The 19,079-nt window shown below is 43.6% G+C and overlaps 1 protein-coding gene across 1 annotated transcript in view; it reads right to left on the reverse strand.

The window, feature by feature from the left end:
* LOC128696634 (cytochrome P450 9e2) overlaps positions 1–19,079 on the reverse strand; it is an 88,526-nt gene that overhangs the window by 18,474 nt on the left and 50,973 nt on the right. Inside the window, exon 4 of the mRNA XM_070094411.1 lies at positions 15,190–15,408. Within this exon, the coding sequence (XP_069950512.1) occupies positions 15,190–15,408 (219 nt within the window). The remainder of the gene's footprint in view (positions 1–15,189; positions 15,409–19,079) is intronic.

Below are 19,079 nucleotides of genomic sequence, written 5' to 3' on the forward strand. Positions count from 1 at the left end.
CTACCTCACCCTACCTCACCCTACCTCATCCTACCTCACCCTACCTCACCCTACCTCACCCTACCTCATCCTACCTCACCCTACCTCACCCTACCTCATCTTACCTCATCCTACCTAATCCTACCTCACCCTACCTCACCCTACCTCACCCTACCTCACCCTACCTCATCCTACCTCATCCTACCTCACCCTACATCACCCTACCTCACCCTACCTCATCCTACCTCACCCTACCTCATCCTACCTCACCCTACCTCACCCTACCTCATCCTTCATCACCCTACCTCACCCTGCCTCACCCTACCTCATCCTACCTCATCCTACCTCACCCTACCTCATCACACCTCACCCTATCTCACCCTACCTCACCCTACCTCATCCTACCTCATACTACCTCACCCTACCTCATCCTTCCTCATCCTACCTCACCCTACTTCATTCTACCTCATCCTACCTCACCCTACCTCATCCTACCTCACCCTACCTCACCCTTCCTCATCCTACCTCATCCTACCTCACCCTACCTCACCCTACCTCACCCTACCTCATCTTACCTCATTCTACCTAATCCTACCTCACCCTACCTCAACCTACCTCACCCTACCTCACCCTACCTCATCCTACCTCATCCTACCTCATCCTACATCACCCTACCTCACCCTACCTCATCCTGCCTCACCCTACCTCATCCTACCTCACCCTACCTCACCCTACCTCACCCTACCTCATCCTACCTCACCCTACCTCATCCTACCTCACCCTACCTCATCCTACCTCACCATACCTCACCCTACCACACCCTAACTCACCCTTCCTCATCCTACCTCATCCTGCCTCACCCTACATAATCCTACCTCACCCTACCTCACTCTACCTCACCCTACTTCATCCTACCTCACCCTACCTAATCCTACCTCACCCTACCTCATCCTTCCTCACTCTACCTCACTCTACCTCATCCTACCTCACCCTATCTCATCCTACCTCATCTGTTGACATCCTGTACTGTCTGCACAGACAGCCCATGCTGTCTGCCAGCTTAGTTCATATTTCGCGCCACTCAGGTGCTGCCCTCTGTAACCAGGCCTCTAGGTAGGCACGCTTTCCTGCGTCTGGACAGATACTGCAACACAGGAGACATCGCTTGGGCTGAGCTGAGACGTAAAAGGGTACAGTCTCCTCTGGAACAGTGAAGCAGTCATCGTAGGAGTCGCTGCAGGTTTCACTCAACCTGGGGCACAACATGCTGGTGCCCTCGAGTGAGGCGTCGACAAAACTCGGCAACTGGGCATGACTTCTGGCAAGCGACTCAGGAGGACACTGCTCATCCTCTAGTGACAGGTTCAGTGTCGTCTTAAAAGTTGATCTCAGGTGTGCGTCTTATTCATTGAGTGTTAGGTTGTCAAAAGAGGGTGCACACCTCAAGAAGTAAGTGAGTCTTGGCACAGTGAGACACCTTGTGAGGAGATACAGAGCATCATGGGCATCAGGTCATTCAATTTGTCCCTGAGGACAGTGTCGATGGCCTGGTGACCCAGCGGTGCCCCCAAGAGGGTACTGTTGGACGGAGTGGTAGTTGAGACTTCCAGGAGGATTCTTCGCACAGCACTGATTATTTCCTGGTTCACTGTCATGATTTCACACTTGGAGGGATTGAGGAAGAGTCCCAAGTCTTCTCCCTGTGTTTTCACCAGTTGTAGGTCCCCCACCAGGGACTCTTCAGTACCTGCCAGAGTGCCGTCATCCAGGTACCAGATATTGAGCTCACTGCATAGGCTGGAAATTAGTTCTCCTACTGCCAAGCAGAAGAGAAGTGGAGTGAGTGGGTCACCCTGCTGAACACCCTCTGATGATTGAATTACATGTTCTCCAAACAAAAGAATTGAGGGTTTGCTGTAGCAGGCTGAAATGAAGGGAAAAAGACTGGGGAACCGATCCCGAACAGCTGGCAAAACAGCATCTCTCTTCACCATATTAAAGGCATTTCTAAAATCAAGTTTGACTATGGCCTTGTCTTCTGGTAGGTCCCTGATGTAGGCCCTTGCGGCATGAGCTGCAGCTTCACTGCCTTGAGAGACCCCAAAGCCCAGTTGGTGTGGCTGGAGTAAAGTGGCAGCTTCTAGGCGAATGTTTCTCACTGCTGCTTTGGCAACGAGACGGCGAAGGGTGTTTCCAACCGCAATGGGTCTGATTCCCCCATCCCTCTTCTTCAAAGCACATAGTGAGGCTCCAAAAAATAAAGGTTTAATTTCTTCTGGGATTCGCCCAGCCAGGCAATTGTTGACGAAAGTTGTTAACTCGGTGAGAAGAATTGATGCAGATTCACCGAGTACTGGATTTACCATCTCTTTGAGGTGCTGAGGTCGAATTCCAGTGTAACCTCCTGCAGATCCTGCTGGAAATGACACGATCGCCTTATAGACTTCCGATTCTGGCAAAATTAATTGTTCAATGATGGGGTCTTCCTCAGGGTTGTCGTTGATGGCTATGGTGTTCCTGGTTGGATGCTTGTCTCTTAGTGCTTGGGCCGTGGTCTCATCCTTGGGGGCTACAGTGTCATCACTTGTAATTATTCTTATTGCTCCCACTGTGTTACCTTCTTCGATTTTTTTGCTAACCTGTGCGCACATTTTCTCATTTTCAGTGGGACTTTTCTTGGGTCTACCTCTTTGATTCTTGCGATGATGGGGCAGAGGGACACAGTTGTCCGTTCTTGGGTAGTTGCGCACTGCCTTGATAACTGACGTGGTTAGCAGTTTCCCTCGTGTTTCAGGAACTGCAAGACAGACATTGCCGAACAAGAGTAGGTTGCGCCATGCTTGGATGGTGCCTCGGGCTTCTAAGTTGGTGGAACCTCCATTCACCCGCTTAAGAAGGTCTGTGAATTTCCCTGCTGCATATGGGCGAGCCGCTTTAGGGATGTGGGATAGTGTACTGCTAGCAGTGGATTTGAATGCCAACAGAAGGTTATCGCAAGTGACGAGGTTGCCATTGGAATTGTTATCTGCCTGTGGAGGCTGTGGGCTGCTCTCTGCTGGGGGCATATGTGATCCTGCACACCCATTGTGTGCACGAATGCGGCCATCCCTGTTGCGTGCTCGAAACTCTCCACACACCTGACATGTGCCTCTTCTTTCATTGTTTGGTGCATTGTTTCCCTGGCTTTGTGGCTGGCTGGCTTCATCATCTGCCATACCTCAGACTATGTGGTAAGCCCAGGCTGAAGGGAAAATGGCGCATGGCACATACCGCATGTGGTTCATGGTGGTGGTAGGGGGAGGAGAGGGGTTTCCTGTCCTTGTGGTGGGCTGTGGAGGAAAGGGAGGAGTGGAAGATGTGTGATGAGGCGGAGTAGGGCACTCACTCCCTCCCAGAACAAGTCACTATACACCACAATGCTCTGTGCACCTGTTACTATACACCACTATGCTCTGTGCACAGCCCCCACTATCAACGACACACTGTTATATACTACACATGCTATGCGCATGCCATGCACATACTATGCACTGTACACTATAGACTCTATACACTATGCACAAGGTGAACAAACACTCCATTGTTGTAGCACGAGCACACGGTGTATACGCGCCTGTTTGGGAAGGGGGGGGGCAGTTTTATCCCTCAACCTCCGCCTCCTCCTCCTCCTCCATGAGGCCTCCCCTCACCGACCTCTCCTACCCATAGGTGACCGTTATGTTCCCTCACTGAATTCACATACACAGAACTTTTCTTGATTCTGAAGGAAGAGACGAAATGCGGAGTCTTCTGGCCCTTTCCAACACGACCAGCAGATATTCACACACCAGCCTGTTGATGATAATCCTGGTAGGTGTTCTTGATTCGACGATATTGTGCCAAAATCACAGAGCGGGATGCCCACAGCCTCTCTCTATCAGCATGCCAGATATATATATATATATATATATATATATATATATATATATATATATATATATATATATATATATATATATATATATATATATACATTACATACTATTCGTTTTGACCAGTATATGTATTTTGTGCATCCTTTCAAATAAAATATAAATAAAATAATTTATAATAATAACCGTAAGAATAACCTAATTCTATACAATAATATTGAAATTAATAACATAATTACGTAACAATGTCAACATTGCGTGGGTTCACTAAGAGTTTGTTCGGTGATTATAAATTGTTCTATAATCTCAGGCGCCCACCTGGCAGTACTTCAACTTATATATGACTAATATTGAGATCTTGTGACCAATTGCCTAAAGGAGTTGTTTTCAGTTATAGTAAGAAAATATATTTCATTAAATAATGTAGTGTTAAAAGCATATACAGAGCAGAGCATGGTACCACAAATGGAAAATGACAGGTATTGACTACATGCACACACTGAACTATCCATTTCATCTATCATTGACCTCTTCGCTTTCGGGCCGGGAGGTTGTGCTGCACCTTAGCTCCTGCATTCGTCACACACCCTTGGTGGAGAGCGGACGTTGGCTGTTGTGCTTCTGTCTGTTGGTAGCACTGCGAGATTTTCTCAAGATGGCGCAGGCTGTCAGGAGACGTGTCAACACTGTGTGCATAGAAGTGCTGAAAGGTGCGGTGTATAACACAAATGCATCTGTTCTACTGCCTGCTATCTTACGAGATACATATGGAATCAACAATGAAGATCTGTACGGCATTGCATTAAACAGCTCAACGAGAATATTCGTGAAATTCGTGACGACTGTGACGTATGACAAGATGGTGGATCAGTACCAGGATGTGTGCATGACGGTTAACCCTGGTTTGGAAGTGAGAATGAGGGACGTGTCTAAGTACTATACTAGGGTAAAAATACGGAATGTCCCCTTTGAGGCGGATGAAGAAGACATCAACGCGTCGTTTGAGGAATATGGAGTGATACATCAAGCAACGATTGGACAATGGTCAGATGGTACGTATGGGGGACTGCGTGAGGGATCTTTCACTCTCAAAATCTCCATGCGGCGATCCATACCTTCATTTGTGGCTTTGAGTGATTTTAAAACTCAGGTATATGTCACATATGCCGTGCAAAGGAGAACCTGTCGATTGTGTGGTGCATTTGAACATGTGGCTGCACAGTGTCCACGACGTTCGTCGACCGGGACACAGGGAGCAGGGACAGGAGGGGAAAAGGAAAGAGCGGTGATGTCTCAGTCTACAGGAGAACATATTCGGGCACGTAGGACTTGGAGTGAGATTGTGGATGACAATCCAGAAGAGTGTGCTACGTTACCGGAGGTAACACAGGACGTTGAGAAAATATGTATGGAGGAAGAGGTGGAACAAGTGGATTTGGGTAGTGAAGTGTCGGCTGCCATAAATAATGTTATACAGAAATTTTTGGATGACCAGCATGAAGCTGGAATGCTGAATATAGGCTTGCATGAGCAACATATGAATCAGGAAGGGGTACATGAGGGAGGCAATGTGAGTAGGAGGGATGGGCAAACACAAGGGGTTTGTGAAACTGTAGTTGAAATACACAAGGAAGGCAGTCCGAAAGAAATGATCACTGTTGCGGCTTCACGTATGAGGGAGGCAGTTGCCTCGGACAGTGATGATATTCTTACACCTGCACAATGTTCGGGTAAAAAACAAACAGTGGATGGGCTAGGAAAGTCAGGGGGGAGGGGGTAAGGGGAAGGAGAAAGATGTGACTAGGAACGGGCATAGTGAAAAGAATACTGATCAAAAACGTAAAGAAACGCATGGTAAGAGATCGATTGGTAAGACCCCGTTAGCATTTTTAAGTGTTTAACATTGAATATAAATGGCCTCAGGGCCGAAGTGAAGAGGAGGATGTTCAGTGCCTTTTTTAAGGCGATATGGGGTACAGGTCATCCTTTTATAAGAACATGATTTTAAGTTAGGTCGGGATTTATTAGTTGACGGGTACAAAGTTTATGCTGGGTATACAGGTAAACTCAAGGGAGGTGCTGCAGTTTTAATAGCGGAGACCAGTCCATTTCAAATGTTACACTGGGAAGAAGGGGGGGATGGGAGACAAGTAAGAGTAGATGGTACATGGGGTGGGGTTCCTGTGTCTTTAGTAAGTGTTTATATGCCTGCAGACAGCAATAGGCGCATAAAGGAAGATTTTGTGAGGGATGTTCTTATTTATCATATGCGAGGGCTTCCTATACATACATTATTTGGGGGGGGATTGGAATTGTGTGATCCGTAGGAAGGATGTGGAGCCGAGAGGAGCCGGGTGTGTGTTGGGGGTCCTTCGGGATGTATTAGGGGGATTCAGATTAGTAGATGTAATGAGTGGGGAAGGGTGGGTGGTGGAGCATACTTTTGTGAGGAGTGGATATGCAGCACGTTTCGATCGCATTTATGTCTCTCCTGGGATATAAGTTAATAATATCGAAACTCTAAATGTAGTATTCTCGGATCATAAAGGGGTGATTTTGGACGTGGGTTGGGGTGAGTTGCCGAAACGTTTTATGAGTTATTGGAAGCTAAATGTGAGCTTGTTAGAGTATATGGAAGGTGGACTTAGTTTTGCGGAATGGTGGAAAAATGAATGGAATAAAGGCAAGCTGGGAGGTGATATATTACTATGGCGGGAGCAATGTGCTAAACCAGGAATCCGTAGTTTTTATATGAGGAAAGGAAGGGAGGTTGGACAATGGAAATATAGATTTCAAAGGTATTTGGAGGGACAGTTAAAACAGTGTTATGTAGATAGTAATGGAGTTTATCCAGTATCGGAGACTGAAGGTATGAAGACCCAATTGTTGGAGATGCAGAATGCAAGGTTTGATGGTGAAAGATTAAGGGGTGGGTTGGAGGATGTTTTATGGGGTGATAAACCATCAGCTTGCGTTCTGCGGCGATTAAAGATCCGGGAAAATATAATGAATATGTTAAAGTTAGAAGTACATCAGGACGTGGGTGGGTACACGGTGGGACAGCGGTTAGTAACGACTGAAGGTATGAGTGGTTTTGCGGATAAATGGTTTGAGATATATATGAGAGGGGGTAATGCGAAGAAGAGGGACTTGCATATTATGGAGGAAGGGATAACACCAACCATGGAATCAGAAGACAGGGTGGAGACAGAGGGACCGATAAGAGAAGACGAAGTGTTGGAGGCGTTACAGGGGATGAGTGTAAGGAAGACGCCAGGGATTGATGGCATTCCAAATGATTTTTATTTAAGTAACTGGGAGGTCTTGAAGGAATGCATGATGCATTTATTGAATGAAATGAAGGTAAAGGAATACATGGGCATGACGCAACGAACAGGGGTTGTCATGATTCCGAAGGGGGAAGTGCAGAATAGCATCCTGGATTATAGAGGTTTATCTTTAATGTGTGGAGATTATAAATTGTTTGCAAGGGTTTTAAGTAATAGGTTACGTAGTGTTATTGGGAGGGTTATAGATAAGGGACAAATGGGTGCGCCGGGGCGGTAATGATTAGTGGACATGGGAGGATAAAGGACTATATAGATGATAGGAGGAAGAGTGGAGGGGGTGTACTTGCATTGGATTGGAAGGCTGCTTATGATTGTGTAGAGTGAGAGACGTTATGGATGATAATGAGGCGCATGGGTTTTGGACACTGTTCCTACGAGAGAGAGACCGAGTTTCTTTTACTACCAGTATTGTCGCGTCGGGACGATGCGCGGTAGGTGGCCGAGCGTATGTAGACAGCCTGTACTGTCTGCACAGACAGCCCATGCTGTCTGCCAGCTTAGTTCATATTTCGCGTCACTCAGGTGCTGCCCTCTGTAGCCAGGCCTCTTGGTAGGCACGCCAGCCTGCCGGCCCATGACTCTCTCTCACTCACACAGCGGCCTAGCAGGAAGACACAAGGCCTCCCAGCTCTCTCTCGTGGGCATGGCCCTCCCGGGCCATGGGCACAACACAAGCCTGTGTACCCACCACGACTTAATGAACGAAGAAGCCTCCGAAGACGTATCATTCACACCCCGCTACCAGACTACCAAACAAACCCATTATACATCCTACCTCACCCTACCTCATCCTACATCACCCTACCTCACCCTACCTCATCCTACCTCACCCTACCTCACCCTACCTCACCCTACCTCATCCTACCTCACCCTACCTCATCCTACCTCACCCTACCTCATCCTACCTCACCCTACCTCACCCTACCTCATCCTACCTCACCCTACCTCACCCTACCTCACCCTACCTCATCCTTCCTCATCCTACCTCACCCTACCTCATCCTACCACATCCTACCTCACCCTACCTCATCCTACCTCACCCTACCTAATCCTACCTCACCCTACCTCACCCTACCTCATCCTACCTCACCCTACCTCATCCTACCTCACCCTACCTCACCCTACCTCACCCTACTTCACTGTACCGCATCCTACCTCACCATACCTTACCCTACCTCATCCTACCTCACCCTACCTCACTCTACCTCACCCTGCCTCACCCTGCCTCACCCTACCTCATCCTACCTCACCCTACCTCACCCTACATCACCCTACCTCACCCTACCTCATCCTACCTCACCATACCTCACCCTACCTCACCCTACCTCATCCTACCTCACCATACCTCATCCTACCTCATCCTACCTCACCCTTCCTCATCCTACCTCACCCTACCTCATCCTACCTCACCCTACCTCACCCTACCTCACCCTACCTCATCCTACCTCACCCTACCTCACCCTACCTCATCGTTCCTCATCCTACCTCACCCTACCTCATCCTACCACATCCTACCTCACCCTACCTCATCCTACCTCACCCTACCTCATCCTACCTCACCCTACCTCACCCTTCCTCACCCTACCTCATCCTTCCTCATCCTACCTCACCCTACCTCATCCTACCACATCCTACCTCACCCTACCTCATCCTACCTCACCCTACCTCATCCTACCTCACCCTACCTCATCCTACCTCACCCTACCTAATCCTACCTCACCCTACCTCACCCTACCTCACCCTACCTCATCCTACCTCACCATACCTTATCCTACCTCACCCTACCTCACCCTACCTCACCCTACTTCACCGTACCGCATCCTACCTCACCCTACCTCACCCTACCTCACCCTACCTCACTCTACCTCACCCTACCTCACCCTGCCTCACCCTGCCTCACCCTACCTCATCCTTCCTCACCCTACCTCACCCTACCTCATCCTACCTCACTCTACCTCATCCTACCTCACCCTACCTCACCCTACCTCACCCTACCTCACCCTACCTCACCCTACCTCACCCTACCTCACCCTACCTCACCCTACCTCTTCCTACCTCACCCTACCTCACCCTACCTCACCCTACCTCACCCTACCTCACCCTACCTCACCCTACCTCACCCTACCTCACCCTACCTCACCCTACCTCACCCTACCTCACCCTACCTCACCCTACCTCACCCTACCTCTTCCTACCTCACCCTACCTCACCCTACCTCACCCTACCTCACCCTACCTCACCCTACCTCACCCTACCTCACCCTACCTCACCCTACCTCACCCTACCTCTTCCTACCTCACCCTACCTCACCCTACCTCACCCTACCTCTAAATACCCAGTGCGACACATTGAAGGTGTTCATATGGCTGGTGGTAACAGCTGACACTTCTAATCAACAACGAAAAAATATGTCCACTTTCACCAACCTCAACAGTCTAAACATTAATTAAACATTAATCCAGTAACATATCATCAATACATTAGTAACTGAAGTAATAAACCATTACAATAGCTGGTAGAATGTTAATATATATATATATATATATATATATATATATATATATATATATATATATATATATATATATATATATATATATATAAATATATATATATATATATATATATATATATATATATATATATATATATATATATATATATATATATATATATAAATATATATATATATATATATATATATATATATATATATATATATATATATATATATATATATATATATATATATATATATATATATATATATATATATATATATATATATATATATATATATATATATTCTTTTTAAAAACATCGGCCGTTTCTCACCAAGATAGGTTGGCTCGAAAAAGGAAAATTTCCATCATCATTCATTCCATCACTGTCTTGCCAGAGGCATGCCTACACTACAGTTATAAAACTGCAGCATTAACACCCTTCCTTCAGAGTGCAGACACTGTAGTTCCCATCTCCAGGACTCAAGTTCGGCCTGCCGGTTTCACTGAATCCCCTCATAAATGTTACCTTGCTTGCACTTCAACAGCACCTCAAGTCCTAAAATCCATTTGTTTCCATACGCTCCTGTCTAACACGCTCTCGCACGCTGGAAATCCAGACCTCTCGCACACAAAACCTCATTAACCCCTCCCTCCAACCTTTCCTAGGCCGACCCCTACCCCACCTTCCCTCCACTATAGATCTGTATACTCTCGAAGTCATTCTATTGTGTTCCATTCTCCATAACCCCTTCTCAACCCTCTGGATAATAGTTTTGGTAATCCCACACCTCATCCTAATCTCCAAACTACGGATTCTCTGCATTATACTCTCATCACACATTGCCCTCAGACATGACATCTCAACTGCTTCCAGCCTTCTCTTTGTTGCAATATTCACAGTCTATGCCTCACACCCATACAAGAGTGTTGGTATAACTATACTCCCATACATTCCCCTCTTTGTTTTCGTGGATAAAGCTCTTTGTCTCCACAGACTTGTTATCCTCATGAACTTACTTTTTCCTATATTCATTTCTAACTTCTTTCTTTTACATACCCTACCAAACACATCAACCAACCTCTTCAACTTACCTTCAGAATCTCCCAAAAGCACAGTGTCATCAGCAAAGAGCAACTGTGACAACTCCCACTTTGTGTTGAGATTCTTTATTTTTTATCCCCACACCTCTTGCCAACACCCGAACATTAACTTCTCTTAATACTCTATAAATATACTGAACAACCATGGTGACATCAAACTTCCCTGTCTAAGGCCTACTTTTACTACGAAATAATCCCCCTCTCGCCAACGTACTCTAACGTGAGCCTCACTAACCTCGTAAAAACTTTTCATTGTTTTCAGTAACCTACTTCCTATACCATATACCTGCAACATCTGCCACATTACCCCCTATCCACCCTATCATATGCCTTTTCCAAATCCAAAAATGCCACAAAAACTTCTTTACCCTTATCTAAATACTGTTCACCTATGTGTTTCACTGTAAACACTTGGTCTACACCTCCACCTTTCCTAAAGCCTCCTTGTTCATCTGCTATCCTGCTCTCCGTCTTACTCATAATTCCATCATTAATAACTCTACCGTACACTTTACTAGGTATACTCAATAGACTTATTCCCTTATATTTTTAACACTCACTTTTGTCCCCTTTGCCTTTAAACAAAGGAAATATGCATGCTCTCTGCCAGTCCCTAGGTACCTTACCTACTTCCATACGTTTATTAAATTAAAACACTAACCACTCTAAAACTATATCCCCACCTGTTATTAGCATTTCTATCTTTATCCCATAAATCCCAGCTGCTATACCCCCTTTCATTCTATTCACTGGCCCACGCACTTCCTTCACTCTTACAACTGGTTCTTTCTCACTCATATAAGATGTTATTCCTTCTTGTCCTATGCACGAAATCACAGTTTCCCTATCTTCGTCAACATTTAACAATTCCTCAAAATATTCTCTCCATTTTCCCGATACCTCTCACTCTCCAATAAATAACTCTCCTCTTCTATTTTAACTAACAAATCCATTCTTTCCCTAGGCTTTCTGAACTTGTTAGTCTTACTCCAAAACTTTTTCTTTTTTTCAACCAAATTTGTTGATAACATCTCATCCACTCTCTCATTTCCTCACTTTATATATTGCTTCACCACTCTTTCAATCTTGCTTTTTCTCTCCATATACTCCTCCCTCCTTGCATCACTTCTACTTTGCAAAAACCTCTCATATGCAAACTTTTTCTCTCTTTACATCATTCCACCAATCATTCTTCCCTCCCGCACCCACTTTCCTGTAACCAAAAACTTCTGCTGAACACTATAACACTGTATTCTTAAACTTACTCCATACATCTTCTACCCCATTGCGTGTGCTCTCACTAGCCCATCTGTCCTCCAATAGTTGTTTACATCTTACTCTAACTGCCTCCTCCTTTAGATAATAAACCTTAACTTCTCTCTTACTTGCTGCTTCCATTTTCCTTGTATCCCATCTACCATTTACTCTCACTCTAGCTACAACTGAAAAGTGATCTGATATATCTGTGGCCCCTCTATAAACATGTACATCCTGAAGTCTACTCAACAGTCTTTTATCTACCAATAAGTAGTCCAACAAGCTACTGTCATTTCGCCCTACATCATATCTTGTATACATATTTATCCTCTTTTTTTTAAAATATGTGTTACTTATAACCAAACCTCTTTCTATACATAGTTCAATCAAATGCTCCCCATTATCATTTACACCTAGCACCCAAACTTACCTACCACCCTCTCTAAATGCCTCTCCTACTTTAGCATTTAAGTCCCTTACCACAATTTCTCTTTCACTTGGCTCAAAAGTTCCTACACACTCGCTTAACATCTCCTAAATCTCTCTATCTCCTCTACACTCCTCTCTTCTCCAGGTGCATACACACTTATTATGACCCACTTTTCACACCCGACCCTTATTTTAACCACATAATCCTAGAATTTATACATTTATATTCCTTCTTCTCTCTCCATAACTGATCCTTTAGCATTTTTGCTACCCCTTCCTTAGCTTTAACTCTCTCAGATACTCCTGACTTAATCCCATTTATTTCTCCCCACTGAAACTCCCCTAATCTCATCAACTTTGTTTGGTTTTAGGGCCAGGACATCCATCTTCCTTTCATTCATAACCTTTGCTATCACTTTTTTCTTATCATCTGCACTTCATCCACGCACATTCAAACATCCCAATTTTATAAAGTTCTTCTTTTTCTTCTTTTTAGTAATTTATACAGGAGAAGGGGTTAACTAGCCCATTGTTCCCGGCATTTAGTCGCCTCCTACGACAATCATAGCTTAAGGAGGAAGAATTCTGCTTCACTTCCCCATGGAGATAAGTAGAAATAAACAAGAACAAGAACTAGGAAGAAAATACAAGAAAACCCAGAGGGGTTAGTATATATGTGCTTGTACATGCATGTGTAGTGTGACCTAAGTGTAGGTAGAAGTAGCAAGACATACCTGCAACCTTGCATGTTTATGAAACAGAAAAAGACACCAGCAATCGTACCATCATGCAAAACAATCACAGGCTTATGTTTCACACTCATTTGGTAGGACGGTAGTACCTCCCTGTGTGGTTGCTGTCTACCAACCATTAACAGAAGTGTAGACATTTCATCCCTAAACATATCTACACCTTTACCAGGAAAATTAATATACATCTGCAAGTGATACAATATATGAGTACAGCTCCCATTACAATATTGCTAAAGTTCAGTTTATGAACAGTTATATTTTTATTTAAGACTGTAAAAGGGGCTCTGGTGGCCTGGTGGTTAACGCTCTCGCTTCACACGGCGAGGGCCTGGGTTCGATTCCCAGCCAGAGTAGAAACATTGGACGTGTTTCTTTCCACCTGTTGTCTATGTTCCTCATCAGTAAAATGGGTACCTGGGTGTTAGTGGACTGGTGTGGGTCGCATCCTGGGACAAAACTGACCTAATTTGCCCGAAATGCGGAGCATAACAAGGGACTTTCTATATAGTAGTATGTCATTGTTATCAGCTAGGACTGTATACCCTGTACATGTACTTGTAGTAAAATAAAGATATTATTATTATAAACAAAACACATAGTTCAACATACCTAAAATTTAAAAATATTATCGGTAAAGAAAAGCATAATCGCGTCTACACTGAAAGGAGGAAGGTGATGGAAACAGAAGCATTATTAATATAAAATTAACATAAAAATATATTAAAATAATTTAATATTTTTCTGTAATTTTTACTTGAACTCCTAATCTTGAAGAATTTCTTTTTTTTTTTTTTTGCCTCATTTCAATTAAAATAATATGAATATTCCTCTTTAATTATCAGAAAAATGTATTTGTTTTATGTGTATTGATTGTTATTTCCCGTTTAATTTTTACGACTACTATAAACATTAATATTTCCTGACGTTTGAAACAAATGAATTCATAAAGAGTCACGCTTCTACGGAGCTGTCATCCCTTCACCTCCATCGTGGGTAAAGGCAAGGATGGCCCTTCACCTCCATCGTGGGTAAAGGCAAGGATGGCCCTTCACCTCCATCGTGGGTAAAGGCAAGGATGGCCCTTCACCTCCATCGTGGGTAAAGGCAAGGATGGCCCTTCACCTCCATCGTGGGTAAAGGCAAGGATGGCCCTTCACCTCCATCGTGGGTAAAGGCAAGGATGGCCCTTCACCTCCATCGTGGGTAAAGGCAAGGATGGCCCTTCACCTCCATCGTGGGTAAAGGCAAGGATGGCCCTTCACCTCCATCGTGGGTAAAGGCAAGGATGGCCCTTCACCTCCATCGTGGGTAAAGGCAAGGATGGCCCTTCACCTCCATCGTGGGTAAAGGCAAGGATGGCCTCCGACCTGGATACTTCTTGGAGCCCTGTCTACCATTATCTTTAGACCTTTTCTAACATTAACTTTAAAAGAGTGTTATATTCGTTTTAATTAACAAAACACAAGTGTAATGCCTGGGTATCTTTATTATTAAAACGCTTTGCTACCCAGTGGCTTTTTCAATTTAATACAGTGTTTATAAAATTGAGTCATTGGAATCTGAGGGAATCAGTCCCTCACTAATGGTGGGTGTTTCTCTGATTAGCCTTGACCAATCTAAAGGAAAGGCAGGAGAATGAACACATATATTCTATTCAGAAAAGAAATGTTGCAGTTGAAGGTGGAACACACAAGCGGAAATAAATCATTCATAACATGGTCATGACCTACTTCCTCTAGTGGGTCTAACCACCTGTGAGGTTACCATCAACTGCTGCACCTCTTTTCTGGTTCCTGCCTCTGCCTGGGATTGACGAAGAATATGAACATGCAATTAACTCTCAAAAGAATGAATCACCAAAAAGTACATTGACGTAATAACTATGATTATTACAAGATCGTCTTACCCATTATACAAGCATCGAGGAATGTGGCTTCCATGATGCCCTGGTAGGTAACATCACCATGTTCCTGAACCATCTGCTGCAGTTCCTGGCGGAGACGCTGCTGGTGTACGGGGTACTTGGCCAAGAGGAAGGACGCGAAAGCGATAGTTGAGGCCGTCGTATCAAAGGCAGCGAGTAAGAACAACACACTCTGAGCCACAATGGATTCATCCGTCAGCACTGTAACGATATAACTTTATTTTACTCAGTTTTATTTTATGTTTCATAATTTAAAGGTAAACTCAGTTATAGAATGTATTTTATATAGACCAAAACTTCTAACTTCAACTGCAGGCATATTAATTGACAATATCTTTCCTCTCAATAAATTAGGATATTACTGTGATATCCTTTATACGACTTACAGTCAATGTAACATGTGAATATAAGGAAAAAGGTTTTCAAATTCTTTGGGCCATGAATAATTGATTCTTGAGAGAATAAAAAAAAAAACTATTAATACCCTCTTCAAGGGAGTTCCGTAGAACCAGATACACTTAAACAAATCGTATGATCAATTTGTCATAAATATCTTACCTACCAAATAAAACTCAGAAGTGAATGATTCATTAATTTATATATTTTAAGACATGAGGAATCAGATTTCACTATTATTTTTATTGCTTTTAATTGGAGCTTTTTTATCGAAAAAATCCATAAAATTTTGGATAGCATCACCGCAACAGACGTACGTCTTAAATAATGCTATAAAAAAAATTATATAATTTTATTAACTTTCATATCAGACACAAAAATTATTGTTTTGAGTTAATTTATGGTAAGTAAAATTTTAATAATTTCTTCATTTTTTACCACCCTGGGCTTAATACCTGTCTGTAATTCAACACTGTGTGACCCACAACTGAGATTTAGTCTGTTCATTTTTACTACATTAAAAATGTTAGGAGTAGAGTTTGATTTTGTTTAGCTTGGCAGTGTAACTTTAGGTTAGCTATCTTTAGCATAGTTCGGTTTCATTTAGCTTGGTTTGGAAGTGATGTTAGGATGGGTTTGGAAGTGATGTTAGGATGGGTTTGGAAGTGATGTTAGGATGGGTTTGGAAGTGATGTTAGGATGGGGTTGGAAGTGATGTTAGGATGGGTTTGGAAGTGATGTTAGGATGGGTTTGGAAGTGATGTTAGGATGGGTTTGGAAGTGATGTTAGGATAGGTTTGGAAGTGATGTTAGGATGGGTTTGGAAGTGATGTCAGGATGGGTTTGGAAGTGATGTTAGGATGGGTTTGGAAGTGATGTTAGGATGGGTTTGGAAGTGATGTTAGGATGGGTTTGGAAGTGATGTTAGGATAGGTTTGGAAGTGATGTTAGGATAGGTTTGGAAGTGATGTTAGGATAGGTTTGGAAGAGATGTTAGGATAGGTTTGGAAGTGATGTTAGGATAGGTTTGGAAGTGATGTTAGGATGGGTTTGGAAGTGATGTTAGCATAGGTTTGGAAGTGATGTTAGGATGGGTTTGGTAGAGTGATGTTAGGATGGGTTTGGAAGTGATGTTAGGATGGGTTTGGTAAAGTAATGTTAGGATGGGTTTGGTAAAGTGATGCTAGGATGGGTTTGGAAGTGATGTTAAGATGGGTTTGGTAAAGTGATGGTAGGATGGGTTTGGAAGTAATGTTTGGATGGGTTTGGAAGTGATGTTAGGATAGGTTTGGAAGTGATGTTAGGACGGGTTTGGTAGAGTTATGTTAGGATGGGTTTGGAAGTGATGTTAGGATGGGTTTGGAAGTGATGTTAGGATGGGTTTGGAAGTGATGTTAGGATAGGTTTGGAAGTGATGTTAGGATGGGTTTGGTAGAGTGATGTTAGGATGGGTTTGGAAGTGATGTTAGGATGGGTTTGGTAGAGTGATGTTAGGATGGGTTTGGAAGTGATGTTAGCATGGGTTTGGTAGAGTGATGTTAGGATGGGTTTGGAAGTGATGTTAGGATGGGTTTGGTAAAGTGATGTTAGGATGGGTTTGGTAAAGTGATGCTAGGATGGGTTTGGAAGTGATGTTAGGATGAGTTTGGTAAAGTGATGGTAGGATGGGTTTGGAAGTGATGTTAGGATGGGTTTGGAAGTGATGTTAGGATAGGTTTGGAAGTGATGTTAGGATGGGTTTGGTAGAGTTATGTTAGGATGGGTTTCGAAGTGATGTTAGGATGCGTTTGGAAGTGATGTTAGGATAGGTTTGGAAGTGATGTTAGGATGGGTTTGGTAGAGTTATGTTAGGATAGGTTTGGAAGTGATGTTAGGATGGGTTTGGTACAGTGATGTTAGGATGGGTTTGGAAGTGATGTTAGGATGGGTTTGGTAGAGTGATGTTAGGATGGGTTCGGAAGTGATGTTAGCATGGGTTTGGTAGAGTGATGTTAGGATGGATTTGGAAGTGATGTTAGGATGGGTTTGGTAAAGTGATGTTAGGATGGGTTTGGTAAAGTGATGCTAGCATGGGTTTGGTAAAGTGATGTTAGGATGGGTTTGGTAAAGTGATGCTAGGATGGGTTTGGAAGTGATGTTAGGATGGGCTTGGTAAAGTGATGGCAGGATGGGTTTGGAAGTGATGTTAGGATGGGTTTGGAACTGATGTTAGGATAGGTTTGGAAGTGATGTTAGGATGGGTTTGGTAGAGTGATGTTAGGATGGGTTTGGAAGTGATATTAGGATGGGTTTGGTAGAGTGATATTAGGATGGGTTTGGAAGTGATGTTAGGATGGGCTTGGTAAAGTGATGTTAGGATGGGTTTAGTAAAATGATGCTAGGATGGGTTTGGAAGTGATGTTAGGATGGGTTTGGTAAAGTGATGTTGGGATGGGTTTGGAAGTGATGTTAGGATGGGTTTGGAAGTGATGTTAGGATAGGTTTGGAAGTGAAGTTAGGATAGGTTTGGAAGTGATGTTAGGATGGGTTTGGTTGAGTTATGTTAGGATAGGTTTGGAAGTGATGTTAGGATGGGTTTGGTAAAGTGATGTTGGGATGGGTTTGGAAGTGATGTTGGGATGGGTTTGGAAGTGATGTTAGGATGGGTTTGGAAGTGATGTTAGGATAGGTTTGGAAGTGATGTTAGGATGGGTTTGGTAGAGTGATGTTAGGATGGGTTTGGAAGTGATGTTAGGATGGGTTTGGTAAAGTGATGTTAGGATGGGTTTGGAAGTGATGTTAGGATGGGTTTGGTAAAGTGATGTTAGGATGGGTTTGGTAAAGTGAGGCTAGGATGGGTTTGGAAGTGATGTTAGGATGGGTTTGGAAGTGATGTTAGGATGGGTTTGGTAGAGTGATGTTAGGATGGGTTTGGAAGTGATGTTAGGATGGGTTTGGTAAAGTGATGTTAGGATGGGTTTGGAAGTGCTGTTGGAATGGGTTTGGAAGTGATGTTAGGATGGGTTTGGAAGTGATGTTAGGATAGGTTTGGAAGTGATGTTAGGATGGGTTTGGTAGAATTATGTTAGGATAGGTTTGGAAGTGATGATAGGATGGGTTTGGAAGTGATGTTAGGATGGGTTTGGAAGTGATGTTAGGATGGGTTTGGTAGAGTGATGTTAGGATGGGTTTGGAAGTGATGTTAGGATGGGTTTGGTAGAATTATGTTAGGATAGGTTTGGAAGTGATGATAGGATGGGTTTGGAAGTGATGTTAGGATAGGTTTGGAAGTGATGTTAGGATGGGTTTGGTAGAGTGATGTTAGGATGGGTTTAGAAGTGATGTTAGGATGGGTTTGGTAAAGTGATGTTAGGATGGGTTTGGTAAAGTGATGCTAGGATGGGTTTGGAAGTGATGTTAGGATGGGTTTGGTAAAGTGATGTTAGGATGGGCTTGGTAAAGTGATGTTAGGAAGGGTTTGGTAAAGTGATGCTAGG

Source organism: Cherax quadricarinatus, chromosome 46 (genome assembly GCF_038502225.1).
Source record: "Cherax quadricarinatus isolate ZL_2023a chromosome 46, ASM3850222v1, whole genome shotgun sequence".
NCBI lineage: Eukaryota > Metazoa > Arthropoda > Malacostraca > Decapoda > Parastacidae > Cherax > Cherax quadricarinatus.